This window comes from Hemitrygon akajei, chromosome 10, assembly GCF_048418815.1.
Source record: "Hemitrygon akajei chromosome 10, sHemAka1.3, whole genome shotgun sequence".
In the NCBI taxonomy this organism is placed as follows: Eukaryota; Metazoa; Chordata; class Chondrichthyes; order Myliobatiformes; family Dasyatidae; genus Hemitrygon; species Hemitrygon akajei.
The window spans coordinates 146,799,673-146,819,061 of record NC_133133.1 but is presented as its reverse complement, the minus strand read 5'-3'; the positions used below and the strand labels follow the sequence as shown (position 1 = coordinate 146,819,061).

Sequence of the window (19,389 nt, the reverse complement as noted above, 5' to 3'; positions counted from 1 at the left end):
GCGATGAAAATCTGAAATAAAAAAAAGTTGATAGGAAAAATCAGAAAGTCAGCCAGTATATATGGAAAGAAAAGCAGTTACTATCAGAATTAACACACACAAAACACCGGTGAAACACAGCAGGCCAAGCAGCATCTATAAGGAGAAGCATTGTCGACGTTTCGGGCCAAGACCCTTCTCGGCCCGAAACATCGACAGTGCTTCTCCTTATAGATGCTGCCTGGCCTGCTGTGTTCCACCAGCATTTTGTGTGTGTTGTTTGAATTTCCAGCATCTGCAGATTTCCTCGTGTTTACTATCAGAACAATGAGTCACAGACCCTAAATACTGACTGTTCCATGGATGTTACATGACATACTGAGCTTTTTCAGCTATTTCAGTATTTGCTCCAGACCATGGTGAAGTCTTGAAGTGAGAAAACTTTTGGCATTGCCCAGTAAATGAGCCTCAAAACAGATGTGCTGCTTGTGTAGTGATCAGAGTGCTGCCCTCTGAACTTCCTGAATATTGCATAACAGCTGTCAACATGTCCCCATGTAGAAGTTCCAAAAGAATGTAAGAAAGATCTTGTCTACACTCACTTTCCATCTTACCCCTCATATTCTAACTGTGAGCTTTTAGCTTATTGCAAACACCTTTGCACATTTCTCAAAATTGGCACCCCCTCAACATACACCACATTGGCACAGCAGTTAGTACTGTTGCTACACAGCTCCAGGGAAATGGGTTCAATCCTGACCTTGGGTGCTGTTTAAAATGAGTTTACAGATTCTCCCTCATACCATGTGTGTTCCTGCAAGAGCTTCACTGTCCTCCCATATTCCAAAAGATTGCTTCAGGTTTATTGACTACAATGAATTACATCCATTTTAGTTGGGTGGCAGAGGAATGGGAGAAGTTGATGAGAACGTGAGAGCCATTAGGTTTCAGGGAAATAAATGAGGGAGTGAGATTAATGAGAATTCTCAGAAAGCCTGTAAGGACAGATGGACAAAATGCCCCTCTTCTGTAACATAAAGAAATACTAGAAATGAGAAATGAACTGAAGTCAGTGAGATAGAAATGCCTGCACTGCCCTTGTGGTTTAGATCAAGATCTGCTTCACTTAAATCAAATCCTTGATTTAAAACCAAAGAGGGCTGTTCCAGAAATCCTAAGGAACCATTGATGGAATAATATTACTACTGCTCTGAAAGCATATGAAGAACAGAATATAATTCAATTGGCATGAAGTTTAATAGGCTTTGAAACCTTTGATTATTTAATCCATTCTACTGAAAAATCAACTAAGGGTGTTGCTAGTATGCATAATATGCAAGATTGTATGCATCATGTCATAACTGTCTTTCTTTCTTTCAGTCTGTGTATTGTTCTTACAAGGGGTCATGGTGAATCTCTATTCATTGGAAATGTATCTGTGGAAGAAGGTAAGAACCTATAGCTTGACTGTTTCTCAGTAGATTTTAAAATCTTGTAAGAGATGTCATGACAATATTAAAACTGTATTCTTTACTTCCTGACAATAGTTACCTATGCTCAAAATATGAAAAACATGAGATAATTGGCATTTCATTGATGTTACTTTGTCCCAAATCTGAATTCAGTAAAAGGGTGAAGTTGGGACATCTGGAGGTGAGAACTGCTGAATGAGGAAATTTTATTCATTTAATTGTTTCCATTGCTATTCTCTCAACTTCTTCAAGTCACCTAAATATCTCTATATTGTTCTGAAACATTGCTCGTTTCTGTACACAATCCATTCAAACCTACCTCCTTCTTCCTAATTAAACTTCTCTGGTTTTTCTTTGTTTCATTGTGCAAAGGTTACAGATAAATTGTATTTTGTTATTATGTGCCATATTATCTATTATTTAGGCATATGAGGATTGAAAATTACCAATGTATTTATAGTGCAAGTCTGGTGGAGTATGATAGATAGTAAATTGGTAAATTGGTTTATTATTGTCACATATACAGTGAAAAACTTAGTTTTGCATGCCATCCATACAAATTATATCATCGCATTAGTACATCAAAGTAGTAGTATATGGAAAACACAATAACAGGACACGGTGTTACAGTTACGGGGTAAGTGCAGTCTGAACAAGCAATAAGGTGCTGTCATGGTCTGGTCCGTGAAATCCACATTCCGGTTCACAGCCCAGTCCATATTCCTTATTCCAGATTTTCCGGTTTTTCCCAGTTTCTGTCGAGGCAGCTGATTCTCGTTTGGGCTGGCTTCAGAAATAGCTTCAGGATTCAGCCTCTGGCTGCTGGATTGTTCCTGTCCAAACCCCCTGTCTGTATCCCTTCCCTTCACCTTCACTCCTGGAGCCTTGCCTCGCCTAGTTCCAGAGTCTGAGCCCGAGTCAAGACCCAGGTTCTGGGTCCTTGTCCAGGTTCCAAGTTTCTAATTCCCAGTTCCATGTCCTGGTTCCACTATCCTAGTCAAGTCCTAGCCCAGGCCCAGAATCCTTGTCTTGTCCAGGGTCTGTGTCATGTTCAGCATCCTTTCTTCCCCTCTTCCCTTGCTTCCTTCTCATGCCTAGTCCTGTTCCTGGTAGTTCAGTGTCTGTGTCTTGCATTTGGGTCTGCTCCCAGCACCACCCTTATGACAAGTGCAGGCCATAACAAAGTAGAATGTGAGGTTAAGAGCCCATCTTATTGTACTGGGGACCACTGAATGGACTTACAACAGCACGATAGATAGAAGGGCAAGGAAATCATCAGTTGATCTCCCTCAATGTACCAATAACTCTATCTCTATCTCTCTCTCTCTCTCTCTCTCTCTATATATATATATATATATATATATATATATATATATATTACAGTACTTATATAAGAACCTAAGGAATAGAAACAAGAATAGAGCATTTAGTCTCTTGTATCTTTTTCATTAATATCATAACTGATATTTTACCTCAGTGTTGTTTTCCTGTACTATTACCCAATTCTTTGATTTTCTTAAAATCAAAAGCAAAGCAATCTTAGATTTGATTGTACTCAGTGACAGAGCCTTCTTTGTTTTACTAGGCAGTGAATTCCAGTTCGATAGATTGCTTATCTCTACTCTGGTCAATTGCTTACTTTAAGGTTGTGATCCCTGCTTCTACATACTCAGCCTGGGAAAACATTAACCTGACATATCCCCTTTTAAATCTGGGTGGGGTTTTAATGTTTCAATAAGCTGACCTCTCATTCTTCTAAAATTAAAGAGACTATAGGCCCAAGATCTTTTCTCACTGATAAGCCTACAGTTCTCAGGAATCAATCTGGCAAATCTTTGCTGTGCTTCCTGTAATGCAAAATCAATATATCCTTCTTCAAGTCAACAACATTTCAAATGCCATTTTACTAGACCTCTATACAAATGAAAATCGATATATTCACTCTTTTGTTCAAATTCTTTTGCAAAAAAGACCAACATACCATTTGGTTTCTTAACTTTAAGTGATTCATGTACAAGGTTCACCCAGTACCCTCTGAACACAAAACCTGATGAAGGGTCTCAGCCAGAAATGTCAACTGATAATTTTCCTTCATAGAAACTGCCTGACCTGTTGATTCTTCCAGCATTTTGTGTGTTGACCTTCAATTGCTTGCCCATGTTCCCATATAGCTTTATATAATCTGAAATGACAGATATTTGATATTTGATCATCTGATCCAAATCACTGATAACCTACTTTGTAAACGCTCATGGCCTCAGCTTCAATCCCACTGATCGCAATTTTACAACCTGAAAATGATCCATTTATTCCTGTTCTGTTTGTTACACCATTAACTATACCTTCATTCTGCTTGATGATCTCTTGTTTGGGACTTTATTGAAGTACACTTATCAACTAGTTCATTCTGATCTATTCTGCCAGTTACAACCTCAAAGAATTCCAACTAATTTGGCAAACCTCATTTTCTTTCCACAGCTCCATATTGACTTGCTAAATCCTGAAATAATTTTCTGAGTGTTCTGGCTACCATTTCTTTAATTACTGTTTCCATCATTTTCTGTACTGATGCTGAGTTCTTCATCTATTTTTCTCTATTCTTGAATAATGGGGTTACCTTTGCTATTTGTGGGAACCATTCTAGATGTGTAGGATTTTGGAAGATAATAACAGACTGTTAACAATCTCCATAGTTACTTCTATCTAAACTGTTTGACATGGGTCATCAGGATCTGAGGATTATTACTATTCAGTCCCAATAATATTCTCGATACGATGAAATCTTGATTATCCAGCGTCATCATCATTACAGATCTATTTTTTTTCAAAGATGGATCTTAACTGCTCATATTTCTTCAGCAAAACATCTTTTTTGTCGTATCTTGGTCAGTGGTTGCAGTTTTCATCTGATGGACTGAGGAGTAGATTTTGGTCCTTTAATAAAAAATCACCATGAATCAATTTTAAATCACTGATTTACTTTTTTTTAAATTTCAGGGTTACATGACATAGACCAACCTGATGTGACACTTGCCAATGAATGGTAAGGTGGTATTACTGAATACAAGTGGACTTTGGATTAGCTTACGATTATTCAGTAGTTTATTTGTAACCGGTGTCCATACTCTCAATGGAAAAATAATTTTTTTAGTACTTTTATAATCTCAGGACATTTCAAACTGCTTTGATGTAGAAAACACAGCAACCAGTTTGTATAACACACACAAAATGCTGGAGGAACTCAGCAGCCCAGACACCTCTATGGAAAAAAGTACAGTCGACATTTCAGGCCGAAACCCTTCGGCAGGACTGGAGAAAAAAAAAGCTGAGGAGTAGACTTACACACAGGTGACCTAGTAGAGTAGTAGCTTGCACAATGCTTTTACCAGTGACCTGTGTTCATTTCCCACCAGTGCCTGTAAGGAATTTGTACATCTCTCCCATGACTGAGTGGGTGCTCCGGTTTCCTTCCACAGCACCAAGACTTACCAATTGGTGCCTTAATTGGTCATTGTAAATTGTCCTGTGATCAGGCTAGGGTTGCTGGGCAGAGTGGATCGAAGGGCCAGGCGGGCCTACTACACACTGTATCTCAATAAAATAAAATAAAAATAAAGCAATATGATAATGGAGAGAAATCAGTAAATCATGTTTATTACTATTTCCCAGTCAAATCTCACTTATCAAGAAATTCAACTGGATACTTACCAGTAGAATTAATTCTGGTGGGACTGATCTTTCATTCACATATGATGTGCAGATATTTGCAGCAGTCAGCATCCAGCACACCCTTTCAACACTGTTGATGTAAATTGAAGCCACAAAAGTAGTAGGTCTACAACATGCTGCATTTTGATTCCCATTTCTTATAAAGGAACATTTAATTAACAAGCTTCCAAAGGGCACCAATTTTCTCTAATCCTGGAAAACAGTGATTTGCTCCTAAGCGACAAGAGTACACAGCTCTTTTCATCTGTATGAGATGACTTAGAAGTGGTTTAGACAATGAGTGGCATTTGTCTATGGCATTATGACAGCTGTCACCTGACTCAGCAGATGCTTCCTGGACAATATTACTGTGGGATATTTGAAGAGAAATGTACCTCACTTCCTGAGAAGAAGTGTTGTTCTGGCTCCAAAATACCTCCCAAAAGAGGAGGTAGAGAGCTCTTCCACACTCCTTACCACCATCTGCTTCAGTCAGACAGATATAACAATAACCCAACCATCTACACCAGTGTTCTCATTAATTGTCTCAATTGAACACCTCTTCCTTCAGAGCAGTTCCACTACTAAGCTGAGTAAAAGATACCTCTTGGATGAATCAGCGTATATTCCACAGAATGTGCTTTCCACATATAAATCAAACACTGTTTGGAAATTTGGAGAGGATAAATGTTAGAGGTAAATACCTGGTGGGTTTCTTTCAGTCTCTGTTTGAGAATGTAACTGGGATTCACTAGCCCCTCTGCCCATTAGAAGGAAAACCTTCTGTGAGTGTGAGTAGGGAAGATGAATGAGAATGTGCGTGACTGGATGTCTGACTAGGTGTATATGCATGCTTCAGGTAGTAACAATATTAATAAACATTGTTGTGAGTTTTTAACTTCCAAGAGATATATTGTCCAAGATTAGAATTTTCTATTATGTAATATCTAATATTATATATATCTAATAATATCAGCTATAGAAATACAGAAGCATGGAAAATGGTAACAGAATTAGGTCATTCAGTCCTTTTTTTATTCAATATGATTGTGTTAATCATCCACTTTAGTACTCTGAACCTATCTCCTCCCCAGACTCTTTGATGCTTTTAGCATTATTAAATATATCTAGCAACTTTTACAATATATTTAACTACTTGGCCTCTGCTGTCTTCAATGGTAGAGAATTCCACAAGATGAAGGGATTTCTCCTGATCTCAATTTTAAATGATATGATTGGTTAATTAAAGATTGATATCCAGCAGACAATAATGTATGGAGGTATAGGACAATGATGATGATGGCATCCGTTAGTCTCACGAGACCATGGATCTGCGCCTGGAAAGTCTCCTCTCCAAGGTGCAGTTGCCCATGCTGCAAATCTCCCCTCTCCACGCCACCGATGTTGTCCAAGGGAAGGGCAAGGACTGATACAGCTTGGCACCAGTGTTGTCACAGGAGTTGCCAGAGTGAGGTTGAAGGCAACGTCAGACTGCCTTAGGGACTCCAGCTCTGGATTTGTCCTCAGGGTTTACTCCCAAAGCCTTTCCCATGAGTGGGTCTGGCCACAAGGCAGCAGAGGTTTGAAATCAGAGTTTTCCCTCTCTTAGATGGACTGTCTTCCCAGGCTGACGAGCTTCATCTACCCGAATATCCCCAATATGTAATATTATTTGAACAACAGGTTGAATGACCTTGCAATAAGAAATCATTGAACTTCTGATGTTTGTTATGCAAGTCTTGAATAAAATAGAATTTTAACAGAAAAGTTAGAATGCGTAATCTCCGTCAGATAGCAACTCCCATTGAAATACGTCATATTTGAATTGATATAGCAGTTACGTTACTGGATAAGCATCCAGAGTTGTGGACTGTTGATCCAGAAACAAGAGTTTGAATTCTGACATTGTAGCTGAGGAACTTCATTCAAATAACCAAATAAATCTGTAATGTAAAAATAAACACTACTCCCAGAAAATATAATCACAAAATTATTGGACTGTCATACAACCCATGAGGTTCACTGAAGTCCTTCAGGGAGAAAATGCTGCCATCCTTACCCAACCTAGCCTTTGTAATCAACATGCATAATTAATTGCCTCATTAATTCTGATGTAATTAGTGACGAACTGAAAATACTAGCATTGCCAGTACCTTCTACATCACTTGAAGGATTAAATGAAACACTACTTCAGTGAATTGTGAACATCCGCAGGAGAAGTTTAATGTTAGTACTAACCATCACAACTTTTTGCTCGATAATTATCACCTACAGAAAAAATTACAAAGATTGTGCCTTCCTTTATACAACAGTTGACGTATGTAAAACATATTAGCAAGAAATAAGAAAACAACATTGAATACAATGGCAGCATTATTTGGCATTGCTGTCTTAGTATTGCACTGGATTGTTGGGCTAAATCCTAGAGTCAAGCTTGAGCAAATGGTCATCTGATTGGGGGTGATAGGGATGGGATGGTGTGAGGCAGGAATACCCCTAAATTATGACTAAGGTTGTTTAGTTCTGTTAGAAACCGTCCAGTTATTTAATCTAAACATATTGCTTCAGTATCTTTATGAAGTGATAAATCCACTCTGATGCCATTTCTGAATTTATTTAATATTCTAATAAACCTGAAACTTGAAAGACTTTAAAACTTATACATGTGAATAAAGGACTTTTATTTTTCTTCCTTTCTGCCAGGATTTATTGTGTAACTGATATTGACACAGACCATCGCAAGCTATCGCAAAAAGAGGCTGTAATTCGTTATCTTTCAGGTCTGGAACCAGATCTGGAATGTGAGCACAAAATCTGTATATTTCATGTATAAGACTCATTACTGTTGTTAACAAGTAACATTCAATGTCAAAAAAAAAAGAGATTCTGCAGATACTGAGATCCAGATAACACACACAAAATACGGGAAGAACTCAGCAGGTCAAGCAGCGTCTATTGAGAGGAATGAATAGTCTTCATGCTGCCTAACCTGCAAAATATCCAATATCACCTGCTGAAAGAATCTAAAGGCTCAGTGAAGGTTTGCCTTCATGTTATGTACCAAGTTGATATTCAATTGAACAAGAATCTAAGCTTTTAGAATTCTTAGGGGAGATTTCCACATCAAGTTCCTGTTTTAGCAGGGCAAAGTACAGGAGCTCACACTAGATTCTTGACATCCAGTTTCCCAGAACAGCAAAGAACAACAGTAGAGAAAGCTGGGCTCATTGTGCCGTAAAGAATACATCCCTCTTTGGGTAATGCTAGAATTATCTGTTTAGCGCCAATTCCATCAGTGCTCTTATTTGTGCAAACTGAAGGCTAAGCAAAGTACTAGTGTACATAAATATGTTTTTATATCTTTGCAGCATACAGTACTTCAGATAATTTATATGTGTCATGTGAGCATTTATCCACCAAATATGCTATTTTGAATATACCTTTGTCTATATATGCCTGTATCCCTTGTATTTATCTTTAAATTTTATGTCACCTTGAAATGTTTACTTTTATGTGAAGGTGATGAGGAACTGGTCCAAGAGGTTCTCCTTGATGCTGTAATAACTGCTCCAGTTGAAGCATACTGGACAGCCATAGCCATGAATGTTTCAGAGTAAGTATAGTCATTACAAGAAAAATGTATTAAATAGAATAGATTTGTAAAACTTTCATTCATCAGAATTTAACAATTTACCAGGTTTATATGAAAAATGAAATTTAAAAGGGGTATCACTGAAATTTTTAAAGTTTTTTTTTGGTTAATAAATTTATTAATTTAATCATAACTCCCCAGAAAAATTTGTTCTGATTTGTGAGGTTGCTGGATGTGAATATCTATTCTAGTATCAAAGTATTAAATTATTGGTGATTGCTGTCTTATAAATATTATTGTATTCCTGAAATGCCCATTTATGATTTGTTAATTCCCCTTTCATTATAGTACCAAATACTTCTTGCTTTTTTCTAAGTTTATTCATTAATTGTTATATACTGCTCTACTAATTTAATGATTTGTTATTTGCCAGATCTTGATTTGTTACTGCTGCAATTAATTATTACCACTAATGCCATGTATGCTATTAATTTATTAATTGGCTACTTTGTTCACTGATCTATTGATTTGTTGATGCACTACAATACCTCTTCTGATTTTCTGGGAAACAAATGTAATACTGCTTGCTGGACACTACAATCCTTATTTTATTCTCAGCAACAGGCCAAGCCAACAATGGTAAACTCCATAATTTATTTAATTTAAGTAATTTCAGCAAATTCCTAAGGTAAGCACATGTTCGGTACAGCTTTGTGGGCCAAAGGGCTTGTATTGTGCTGTAGATTTTCTATGTTTCTATGTTTCCAGGAAAAAGATTATCATCTGCATTGAGTTGGTAGAGAGAAAAGAGTTGTGGGAGAGGGAGGAGGGAACGGGTGCTGAGGTTACCTCCTGTTGCAGGGTTGAAGTACGTGTACATAGATGATTAAGAACTAAGAAACTCTCCTATTGAGACATTGATGCTATTTTCAAAGTACCCTATTCCAGTAATAAGGACATACTTAATGTTGGTCCCTCACTCTTTTATCACCTGATGTCGGCTTTAATATGAATGAATAACTGGTAAGTGCTTGCATTATTATGGTCTTATTGACAGATAATAAAACTTTTGAGACTATTTCACTTATATAACTCCAATCATTTTTAGGATTGAAAAAAAAATAAAAATAGAATTAGAAAAGTTGCAAATAAATAGCCATGTCACACCTCAATTTTCTAATTTCCCAATTGTCACTCTTAAACTAATAAGACCATTAGACCATCAAACAAAGAAGCAGAATTAGGCCATTTGACCCATCAAGTTTGCTCCACCATTTCATCATGATTGATCCTTTTTCCCTCTCAGCCCCAGTCTCCTGCCTTCTCCCCATATCCCTTCCTTCCAAAACCCCTGTCTTAAATATACGTACAGACTTGGTCTAATGACAAATCAGAGAAAATATTTTTTTCACATCTGAGATATAATTGTTTTTTATTCACATAATTAGCAAAATCACCAAGTATATTATTCTGATGCTATCTTCATGATGATACTCCATGCTGTTTCGTTACTATAACAACTGCACTTTTACTAGTCCTGCTCCTATATCTTATGTTATAATTATTCTGATATTATGTACACCTGAGAATATTTCTTTACAACTTGTGGGATTTCTTTCTTTATCTTGGATACAGAAATAATGAAGATGGCATTGAGATGGCTTTTCTGGGCACTCGTGCAGGCCTGATGCGAAGTAGTCTTTTTATTGGAGATGAAAAGCTCTCAAACAAGTAGGTGTAAATAATTAAAATGTGCATTCTCACCTTCTCCTTGTGAAAATAAGAAAAATTGCAGAAACTTCCTGATACAATTGCATGATGTACAGAAAAAGGGAAAAAAATCATTTTTGGAGGAAATTCAAGCTGTTCTATTAAGCATTAAAACAGTTAGCTGAATATTCTCAGCATCTGTTGATATTGCTGGCAAACTGATATGCCAGCAATATCAAACTGATATGTGCTATTGAGTTGGTTTCAACTGAGAAAGCTTGTCCATATTTACTAGTTATAGCAAAAAAATGTATATTTTATTCATTTAGATTTTCATAGACATATGTAAAGGTACGAAATTGTCAACATTAACAGTAACCGATGGGGCTAACAATTAGCTGAAGATATTCCATTTGACAGGTTAGTAAACAAGGTAGCCTCATATGCATACAATTGGAAGAGGAAGTCAGGCAGATATCCCCTTCTTTCCAGAAAGCCTAATAGATAGATAGATAGATAGATAGATACTTTATTCATCCCCATGGGGAAATTCAACATTTTTTTCCAATGTCCCATACACTTGTTGTAGCAAAAACTCATTACATACAATACTTAACTCAGTAATAATATGATATGCATCTAAATCACTAACTCAAAAAGCATTAATAATAGCTTTAAAAAAGTTCTTAAGTCCTGGCAGTTGAATTGTAAAGCCTAATGGCATTGGGGAGTATTGACCTCTTCATCCTGTCTGAGGAGCATTGCATCGACAGTAACCTGTCGCTGAAACTGCTTCTCTGTCTCTGGATGGTGCTATGTAGAGGATGTTCAGGGTTTTCCATAATTGACCGTAGCCTACTCAGCGCCCTTCGCTCAGCTACCGATGTTAAACTCTCCAGTACTTTGCCCACGACAGAGCCCGCCTTCCTTACCAGCTTATTAAGACGTGAGGCGTCCCTCTTCTTAATGCTTCCTCCCCAACACGCCACCACAAAGAAGAGGGCGCTCTCCACAACTGACCTATAGAACATCTTCAGCATCTCTGTAATTCTGTAATATCTGTAATTCTGTTACAAATGATACAATACTTATTGGGGTGAATTTTCTAAGCCTCATAATTGCCTGGCTTATACTTCTCCTTACATGGTACGATTAGACACAGCACTTAGATTTTGGCTGGCAATTTACCTGCAGATTTTCTCACTCTGCCATCATAACTGCAGATAAGAATTTTAATTGTGTGAGAAGTTTAAAAGAAACATCAGTTTGTTTGTTTAGCGAGCAAACACGAGGAAATCTGCAGATGCTGGAAATTCAAAAAACAACACGCACAAAATGCTGGTGGAACACAGCAGGCCTGCTGTGTTCCACCAGCATTTTAGTTTGTTTGTTTAATTAATTTAATATCTTGTTTCACTAAGTGATCAGTAATTTGTTATAACAAGGGATATCTTCCTTACATGGACAAATTTCTTCTTGTCATATTCTTTTCACTAAGTTGAGGGAATCAATAATGAAGTCTACATTGAGTTTTGATTGATGTAATAAAGATGCTGAAGGTTCATTCCCACTACCTGTTGTGTGGCAGAGTATTGAGTTATAAACTGCCACAGCTACTTATGGGGTTTTGAATAGCCTTGTTTAATGAGGGGTCTTTCAATGGAGATCAGAGATGAACTGCTAAAAATCCTCTGGAAAGGTGATAGATTAGATAACATCTGATAAAATCTGCTTTCCTCAACCAAAAGCACCATTCAGCAACACACACAAAATGCTGGAGGAACTCAGCAGGCCAGGCAGCATCTAAGGAAAAGAGTAAATAGTTGACGGTTTGGGCCAAGACATCAGGACGAAGGGTCCTGATGAAGGGTCTTGGGCTGAAACACCTGCCCTGCTGAGTTCCTCCGGCTTTTGGGTGTGACTCTTGGATTTGCAGCATCTGCACTTTTTCTCATCTTTGCAGCATTCAGCAAATTTCATTTCTTTGATAGACTCTACATGGGAGGATGCAATATTGGGCCTCCTTTTAGGGCAAGCAATTGAAGTGGCAGACAGGAAGCACTTTGGCTCCAATGACCATTATTTTATTAGTTTTAAGATACAATTGGAAAGTATAGGTTAGGTGCACAGGTCAGAATCCTTAACTGGAGCAGGGCTAATTTTGGTGGACAGGATCCAGCAGAAGTCGATCAGGTAATCCTGTTTGAAAGAAAACGAATCAGTGACATTTTTAAGACTGTGATATCAAGAATCCAGGCAAAGCATGTTCCTACTGATGCGAAGGGTAAACCTGGCAAGTTTTGGTTACCTTGGCTGATGGGAGATACTGAGACTCAAGTCAAGAAAAAGAAGGAAACATACATTGGGTTTAGGAGGACAGGAATGAGTGAATCCCCTGATGACTATAAAAAGATTAAAAATACCCTCAACAGGGGAATTTATTTATGTATCAGAGATACGGCTTGGAAAAGGCCCTTCCAGCCCTTCAAACAGCAACCCCTGATTTAACCATAACCGAATCACAGGACAATTTATAATGATCAATTATCCTACTAACCGGTATGTCGTCAGGCTGTGGGAGGATACCAGAGGACCCGGGGAAAACCTACACATTCCACAAGGAGGACATTCAGACTTCTTACAGATGATGCTGGAAATGAACTCCAACCTCCGACGCCCATCACGCCAATCACTACACTACCGTGGCAATCAGGCGGGCAAAGGAGGGTATGAGATATATTGGATAGGTAAATTTCAGGAAAATCCCAAGAACTTCTATAGCTTTATTAAAAACAAACTAGTAGCTAGGGAGAGAGCAAGTCCCCTTAGAAATCAGCCATGCTGCCTGTGTTTTGAACTGCAAGAGATGGGTAAGATTTTTAATGAATATTTCTCCTTGCTGTTTACTGAGGGCAAATCATAGTTGCTCAGGAGGTAAGGGAAACCAGTGTAGATGTCTGGGGGACTCTCATGCTACCAGATAATGATCCGTACAGTGTACCGAGGTAGATAAATCCCCGGGTCCTGACCAAGTATATCCTCGGACTTTGTGGGAGGCAAGAGAGGAAATTGTGTGGTCCTTGTTGCAATGTTTTGGTTTTCGTTAGATATTCGTGAATTTCCCGATGATTAATGTTGCTCCTTTCTTTAAGAAGCGTAGCGAGGACAAGACAGAGAACTACAGGCCAGTCTACCTGATATCATTAGTGGGGAGGTTACTGGCGAGAGTTCTGAAGGAGAGGATCTACTATATTTGTTTAGACAGAGCTTGATTAAGAGGAGTCGGCATGGGAAATTATGTTGACGACTTTTTTAAAGATTTGAGAAGTAACCAAAAAGGTAGATGAGGGTTTGGTAATGGATGTTATTTATTTGTTTATCAATGTTTTTGACAAAGTCCTGTAAGGTAGATTGGTCTGGAAGATTAGGTCCAATGGAATTCAGGGAAACCTTGACAGGAGAACTCAAACTTGGCTCAGTGGTAGGAAACAAAAGGTGGTGGTTGAAAGCTGTTCAGGTTCTCCAGAATGGAGGCTGAAGATTAGTGGTGTGCCACTAGGGTTCCATGTTTGGATCTTTGTTACTTGTTATTTACATAAATGGTCTGGATGCAAATGCACAAATTTGCAGATGACATGAAATTAGGAGGTGTTGTTGATTATGTAGAAGGTTATCATAGATTACAGTTGATCAGTTATGGAAGTGGGTCAAGCAGTGGCAAATGGATTTCAATGCCGGTAAGTGTGAGATGGTGCGCTTTGGAAAGTCAAAACAGCGTAAAACTTATACTGTGAATGGTGGGACACGAGGTAACGTAAGAGACTTGGGATTACAAGCTTATAGCTCATTGAAAGCGGCATCACAGGTCGAGAGGATAGTGAAAAAGGCATTTAGTATGTTGGTCTTCATCATTCAGGGCACTGAGTATAGGAGTTGGGACATTATGTAGCAGTTGTACACATCATCGGTGAGGCTGCACTTGGAGTACTGTGTACAGTTTTGGTCACCCTGTTCTAGGAAAAACTGTGTTTAAACAGGAGAGAGTGCGGATTTACAAGGGCATTACCAGGACTGGAGGGCCTGAGTTAGATTGGCCAGACTAGGTCTTTATTCCTTGGAACATCGGAGAACGAGGGATGACCTTATAGAAATGTTTAAGACTATTAGAGGCATAGACATGATGGATGGTAATAGTCTTTTCCCCAGGCAAGGGGAACCCAAAACTAAGGGCATAGATTCAGGGTGAGAAGGAGAAGATTTAAAAGGATCAACTTTTTCACGCAGAGGTTGGTGAGCATATCAAACAAGCTTGTAGAGGCAGGTACAATAGTATCATTTAAGAAGCACTTGGATAGATTCATGGAAGGGAGGGGCTTAGTGAAATATGGAGGAAATCGGGTCTAGCTGGCTGGGCACCGTTGTCAGCATGGACTCGTTAGCCCAAAGGACCTGCATCTGTGCCTTTATTGAACTTTTCACCCTATCTTCTATTTACAGATTGTTAAGGGAAAGTCAAGATCTTAATACATCTCTATCCATGCACACAATCCTTATCGTGCATCATGGTATGATATTGTGTGTACGCTCATGGATGTGACACTCAGAAATGCATTAGTTTCTATGAATTTTGACATACCTTGGTATGAAAACAATTATCCTAAATTCATTAGTCTTATCTCAAGATGGCCTTCGTTATCTCACTGCACAATGTGGCATCTCAGTATGAATTACATATCCTGTGTTCTATATCTTGCATTGCAGCAGAAGCTAAACAGTGCAGTTAACTAAATTGTGACCTCACATATTAAACTCTAAAGCAGACACAAAAGACTGCAAATGCCAGTATCTGGAGTACAAACAATCTGTTGGGAGACAATCTGCAGATGCTGGAAATCCGAGCAACACACACAAAATGCTGGAGGAATGCAGCAGGCCAGGCAGCATCTATGGGTAAGAGTACAGTTGACGTTTTGGGCTGAAACCCTTTGGCAGGAATGACATCTGTTGGGAGAATTCAGCAGGTTGAGCTGCATCTGTTGAAGGAAAGGTATCATTGCATCAGGACTAAGAGTGGAGAAGCCGGACAGCCAGTATAAAGAGCAAAAGAGGAGTGGTGAGACAGGAGTCTGAGGTGATTGGTGGAATAAGGAAGGGTATTAAGATTGAACCAGGTAGTGGAGGGGCGAGGGAAAGAGTTGGAGTTAGGGAGTAGTAGCAGGTGAATGATAGATGAAAGCAGGCAAAGAGAGAGAAAAAATATGAAAGACAGATGTAGTGGGTGGTGTATGAAAGATGCTGAACAGGGATATGCAGGAACACAAAGGGAAAGGGGAAAGATAAGCAAAGTAGGTGATAATGGAGCCCATCAGGAGAGAGGAGAATGGCAAATGAAACCAGACAAGGGAAAAGGATGCGAAAGCCTGTGGGTGAACTGTGTGTGTAGTGAGAGGATGGGACTGGGGAGAAGGGGTCAAACTTGGGTGACAGGGGCTGGAAAGGGAGAGGGTGGTGGTTGAGGGAAAGGGGACAAAAATGGGAGGACCAAGGCAGATCAGAAGTAAGTGGGAATGGAGTAAAGGGAGGAAAGGGTAAGGAACCTACTGGAGGAGAAGTCTACCCAAAATTAGAAAACTCCATGTTCATGTCATTGAGTTGTTGACTATACAGACAAAATATGAGGTGCTGTTCCTCTATTTGGATTGAGCTTCAGGTTGGCAGTAGAGAAAGTTGAGGATGGACAGGTTTGTGTAGAAATGGGAAGAATTGACACTCAGTGATTCAGGAACAGCTTCTTCTCCTCTACCATCCCATTCCTAAATGGACATTGAACCCATGAACACTATCTCACTTTTTTCTTTTATATTATTTCTGTTTTGCACTATATGCATATGTATGCTTACTGTAACTGATTTACTTTACTTTCTATATTATCAAGTATTGGATTGTACTGCTGCTACTAAGTTAACAAATTTCACCTGCTGGTGATAATAAACCTGATTCTGATTCTGAAATGACATGCAGCTGGGAGCTTGGATGGCGATTGTGAATGGAGCATTTGTTTTCTGTGTAAAGGCCCCCAGGCTGCACTAGGTCCTGCCAATGTAGAGGAAGCTTTATCAGGAGCTCTGAATGCAATAGATGAGGTTGGAGGTTGGCATTACCTGAAAGGGATGTTTAGGATCCAGGATAGTATTAAGAATAAATATTACAGCTCTTGTGATTATAGTGGAAAGTTTCAGTAGAAAGGTAAGAGGTTAGGGAGGGACAAGCAGACTGGAGAATCACAGAGGCAGTGACATCCATGGTAAGCAGGAAGGGTTAGGGAGAAGAAGACGTGGCTGGTGATGGGAACTCTTTGTAGATGATGGAACCTCTAAAGCATCCTAGGATTGAACACATTTAAACTCTTCAATTTTTTCTGGTTGCAATATAAATCTATAGGCTATTTACAAATAAAATGAAAGCAAAAACATCTAAGGTTAACCACCTCTTACGCTTATTTGTAAGAATAAGAGTTCTTACAAAATTAGTTATACGAACACGCAAGTGATTTTTGCAGAATTTTATTATTGCAATGACTCCACCTGCAGGGAAACTGGTGTAAGACCAGAAAAAAAATTCAATATAAACATAAGTTAATTCTGTTCCCCAGAATTCAATAAGTATGATGGTTAAGCTTCAACAGAGTTGCAAAACAAATGCATTAACAAATATTTTTCAATTATAAATGTGCAATGAAACTTGTTTCATAAAACCTGGAAGTTTTGTCCCACTATCCTTTCCTCCCATTGGTGTAAGAATGTACACACAGGCACATGGCTGACAGATATTCAGTAAGGCAAACTAAGGCATGCTGAGACAAACTTCATGAAGTATTAATATTCTGCTAATCTGGTTCAATTATATCTTCTATTTCTAGGTATTATCCTCCAAAAGAAAAACACTGCTTACCACATATGATGAGATTTTGTACTTCTTTGTGTTACTTTTCATATCCAGTATTTTTCCAGAGTTGAGTTCTCTGATTATTTTGGGGGAAATAGAGTACTTTAGCTTTCTTGATACGGATTTTTTTCTCTAACTGGAAATTAGATTTACCCAATTACTATATAAGATAGCTCAGGCTAAGGTTAATTCCTAAGGATAGGGGTTAAATGTCGTTCTTGCTATAGATATCTGGATTCCACAGTAACAAGAACTACTATCAATATTGTAGCCTTACCATTATTTAAAGGTCAGTAACTCATGGTGTCTTACAGATGCAAATAAGATTTTAATTACCATTTGTAGCAACAGTGTATAGTGCTGAGCCTGCTTCAGACAGCAACATGATTCAGAGAGTTTACCTGGCAAATCTAATTTCTCATCATCTTGTTATTAGTACTTTCTTATGGGTCACTGGAAGCACAAAAACACTTCCATGTTTGCAAAGAAACACTGCATCCTCTTTGCTCTGGTCTTCCCTCCTCTGATAGTCCACTTGCTTCTCTGTGTGAAGATTCTGAAGGGATTCAGTCCATACCTACATGTCAATATAAAATCATGTTTGCTGCCTGAATGCTCTTTGATCGTTTGTTTCATTTTACAGAAAGTTCCTTACAACTCGTGACAGATCTAGTATTTTCACCATGGATCATTTCCCTCTCTGGTACCGACGAGCCGCTGAGCATCCAGCTGGACATTTTGTTTACTACATAGCCTTTGAGGCAGACATGGGTTAGTACTTATGAAAACATCTTTTCTTAAATGCTGCACTTATTCCCCAGAAAAGCCCTACCTCTTCTCTTGCACCTGTCTTCCCTTCTCTTCCTTTGACTGGGATTGCTTTATGATCTTCATATAGCTTATGTCCATTATCATCTCATTGCCCATCTCTAAATGCAATTGTCAGTACGTGTGCAGGTTGCTAGATTTGTGTATGTCCCTGTTTGCATATATACTTATGTATGTATACCCGTGTAGATCTGTTGCTGAATCAGCCTGATGTCTTTAACTAATCATGGGAGATCTCAACTACATCTCAATAACTTCAGAGAGAGAGTAAGACAAGGGAAAATGTAGCTAAATGTAAGATGCAGCACAGCCAAAGGAAACAGTGTAGTCTTCATGCTATGAAAAGCTCAAAGAATCAGCAGAGAAACTTCATAAGAATGTTCCCAGATCTAAAAGATGATTTCACTTCTGAATGATTGAACCGGTTGCAAGAGATTTCACCTATGGCAGAATCTAAAACCTGGAGATGTAAATATTAATGAATAATACATTCAATGGAGAAATGAGGAAATACTTGTTTATATTTATAGAGATAAAAATATGATGTTAGAAATCACTGGTTGATGAAAAGGGTTGAGTGCTTTCAAATGAAATGTGTCTTAATAAATATGGGAAAAGAGAATAGAAAGATCAGGTGAAATGGTGAAATGGGGTCATTGGAATACCAACAGTGACTTGTTGAGGTGAATGTCCTCCTTGTGTTTGTATATTTACTGTTTGTTTAATCTTTTTCATTTTTAATATAATTCCACTCAGGAAAGAAAAATAGAAAGAAAATGGTGACAACCAGTACCAAGGTGACAGTTACTGTGAACAAGAAGACAGCTATTGCAGCAGGTAGGAAGCCTGGACTTGTATTTGCATTATATTTGATTCTGCTGTTTGAAACTTTCTTACCTCTTCTCTGTGAATTAGAAATTTGTTTCTCTGTAACTTACTCTGTACAGAATCAATAAGTTTACTCAACTACATTTCTCACAATAAGGTATATCCTTTTATGGAATGCTATAGAGAAATCCTGCTTATTAATATAATGATTATGAAAACAGCACTGCTTGGAGCACATTTCAAACATATACTGTACATTATTTCACACATTTGTTCTTTTGAGTAGAAGTGTATTAATAAAACCCTTATTAATATAACATAATATAA

General features: G+C 38.3%; 1 protein-coding gene across 5 annotated transcripts in view; it reads left to right on the top strand.

Annotated features, from left to right (window-relative positions):
- The window catches only part of cacna2d4a (calcium channel, voltage-dependent, alpha 2/delta subunit 4a), a 370,881-nt gene that overhangs the window by 153,378 nt on the left and 198,114 nt on the right, over positions 1-19,389 (top strand). For all 5 annotated transcript variants that reach the window (XR_012100619.1, XR_012100620.1, XM_073059275.1 and 2 more), the window contains exons 20-26: positions 1,360-1,427; positions 4,449-4,494; positions 7,863-7,960; positions 8,679-8,772; positions 10,387-10,482; positions 18,050-18,177; positions 18,991-19,071. Coding sequence is in view for 3 of the 5 variants with exons in the window: in XM_073059275.1 (XP_072915376.1) it covers positions 1,360-1,427; positions 4,449-4,494; positions 7,863-7,960; positions 8,679-8,772; positions 10,387-10,482; positions 18,050-18,177; positions 18,991-19,071 (611 nt within the window). In the remaining 2 variants the exon portion in view is untranslated. The remainder of the gene's footprint in view (positions 1-1,359; positions 1,428-4,448; positions 4,495-7,862; positions 7,961-8,678; positions 8,773-10,386; positions 10,483-18,049; positions 18,178-18,990; positions 19,072-19,389) is intronic.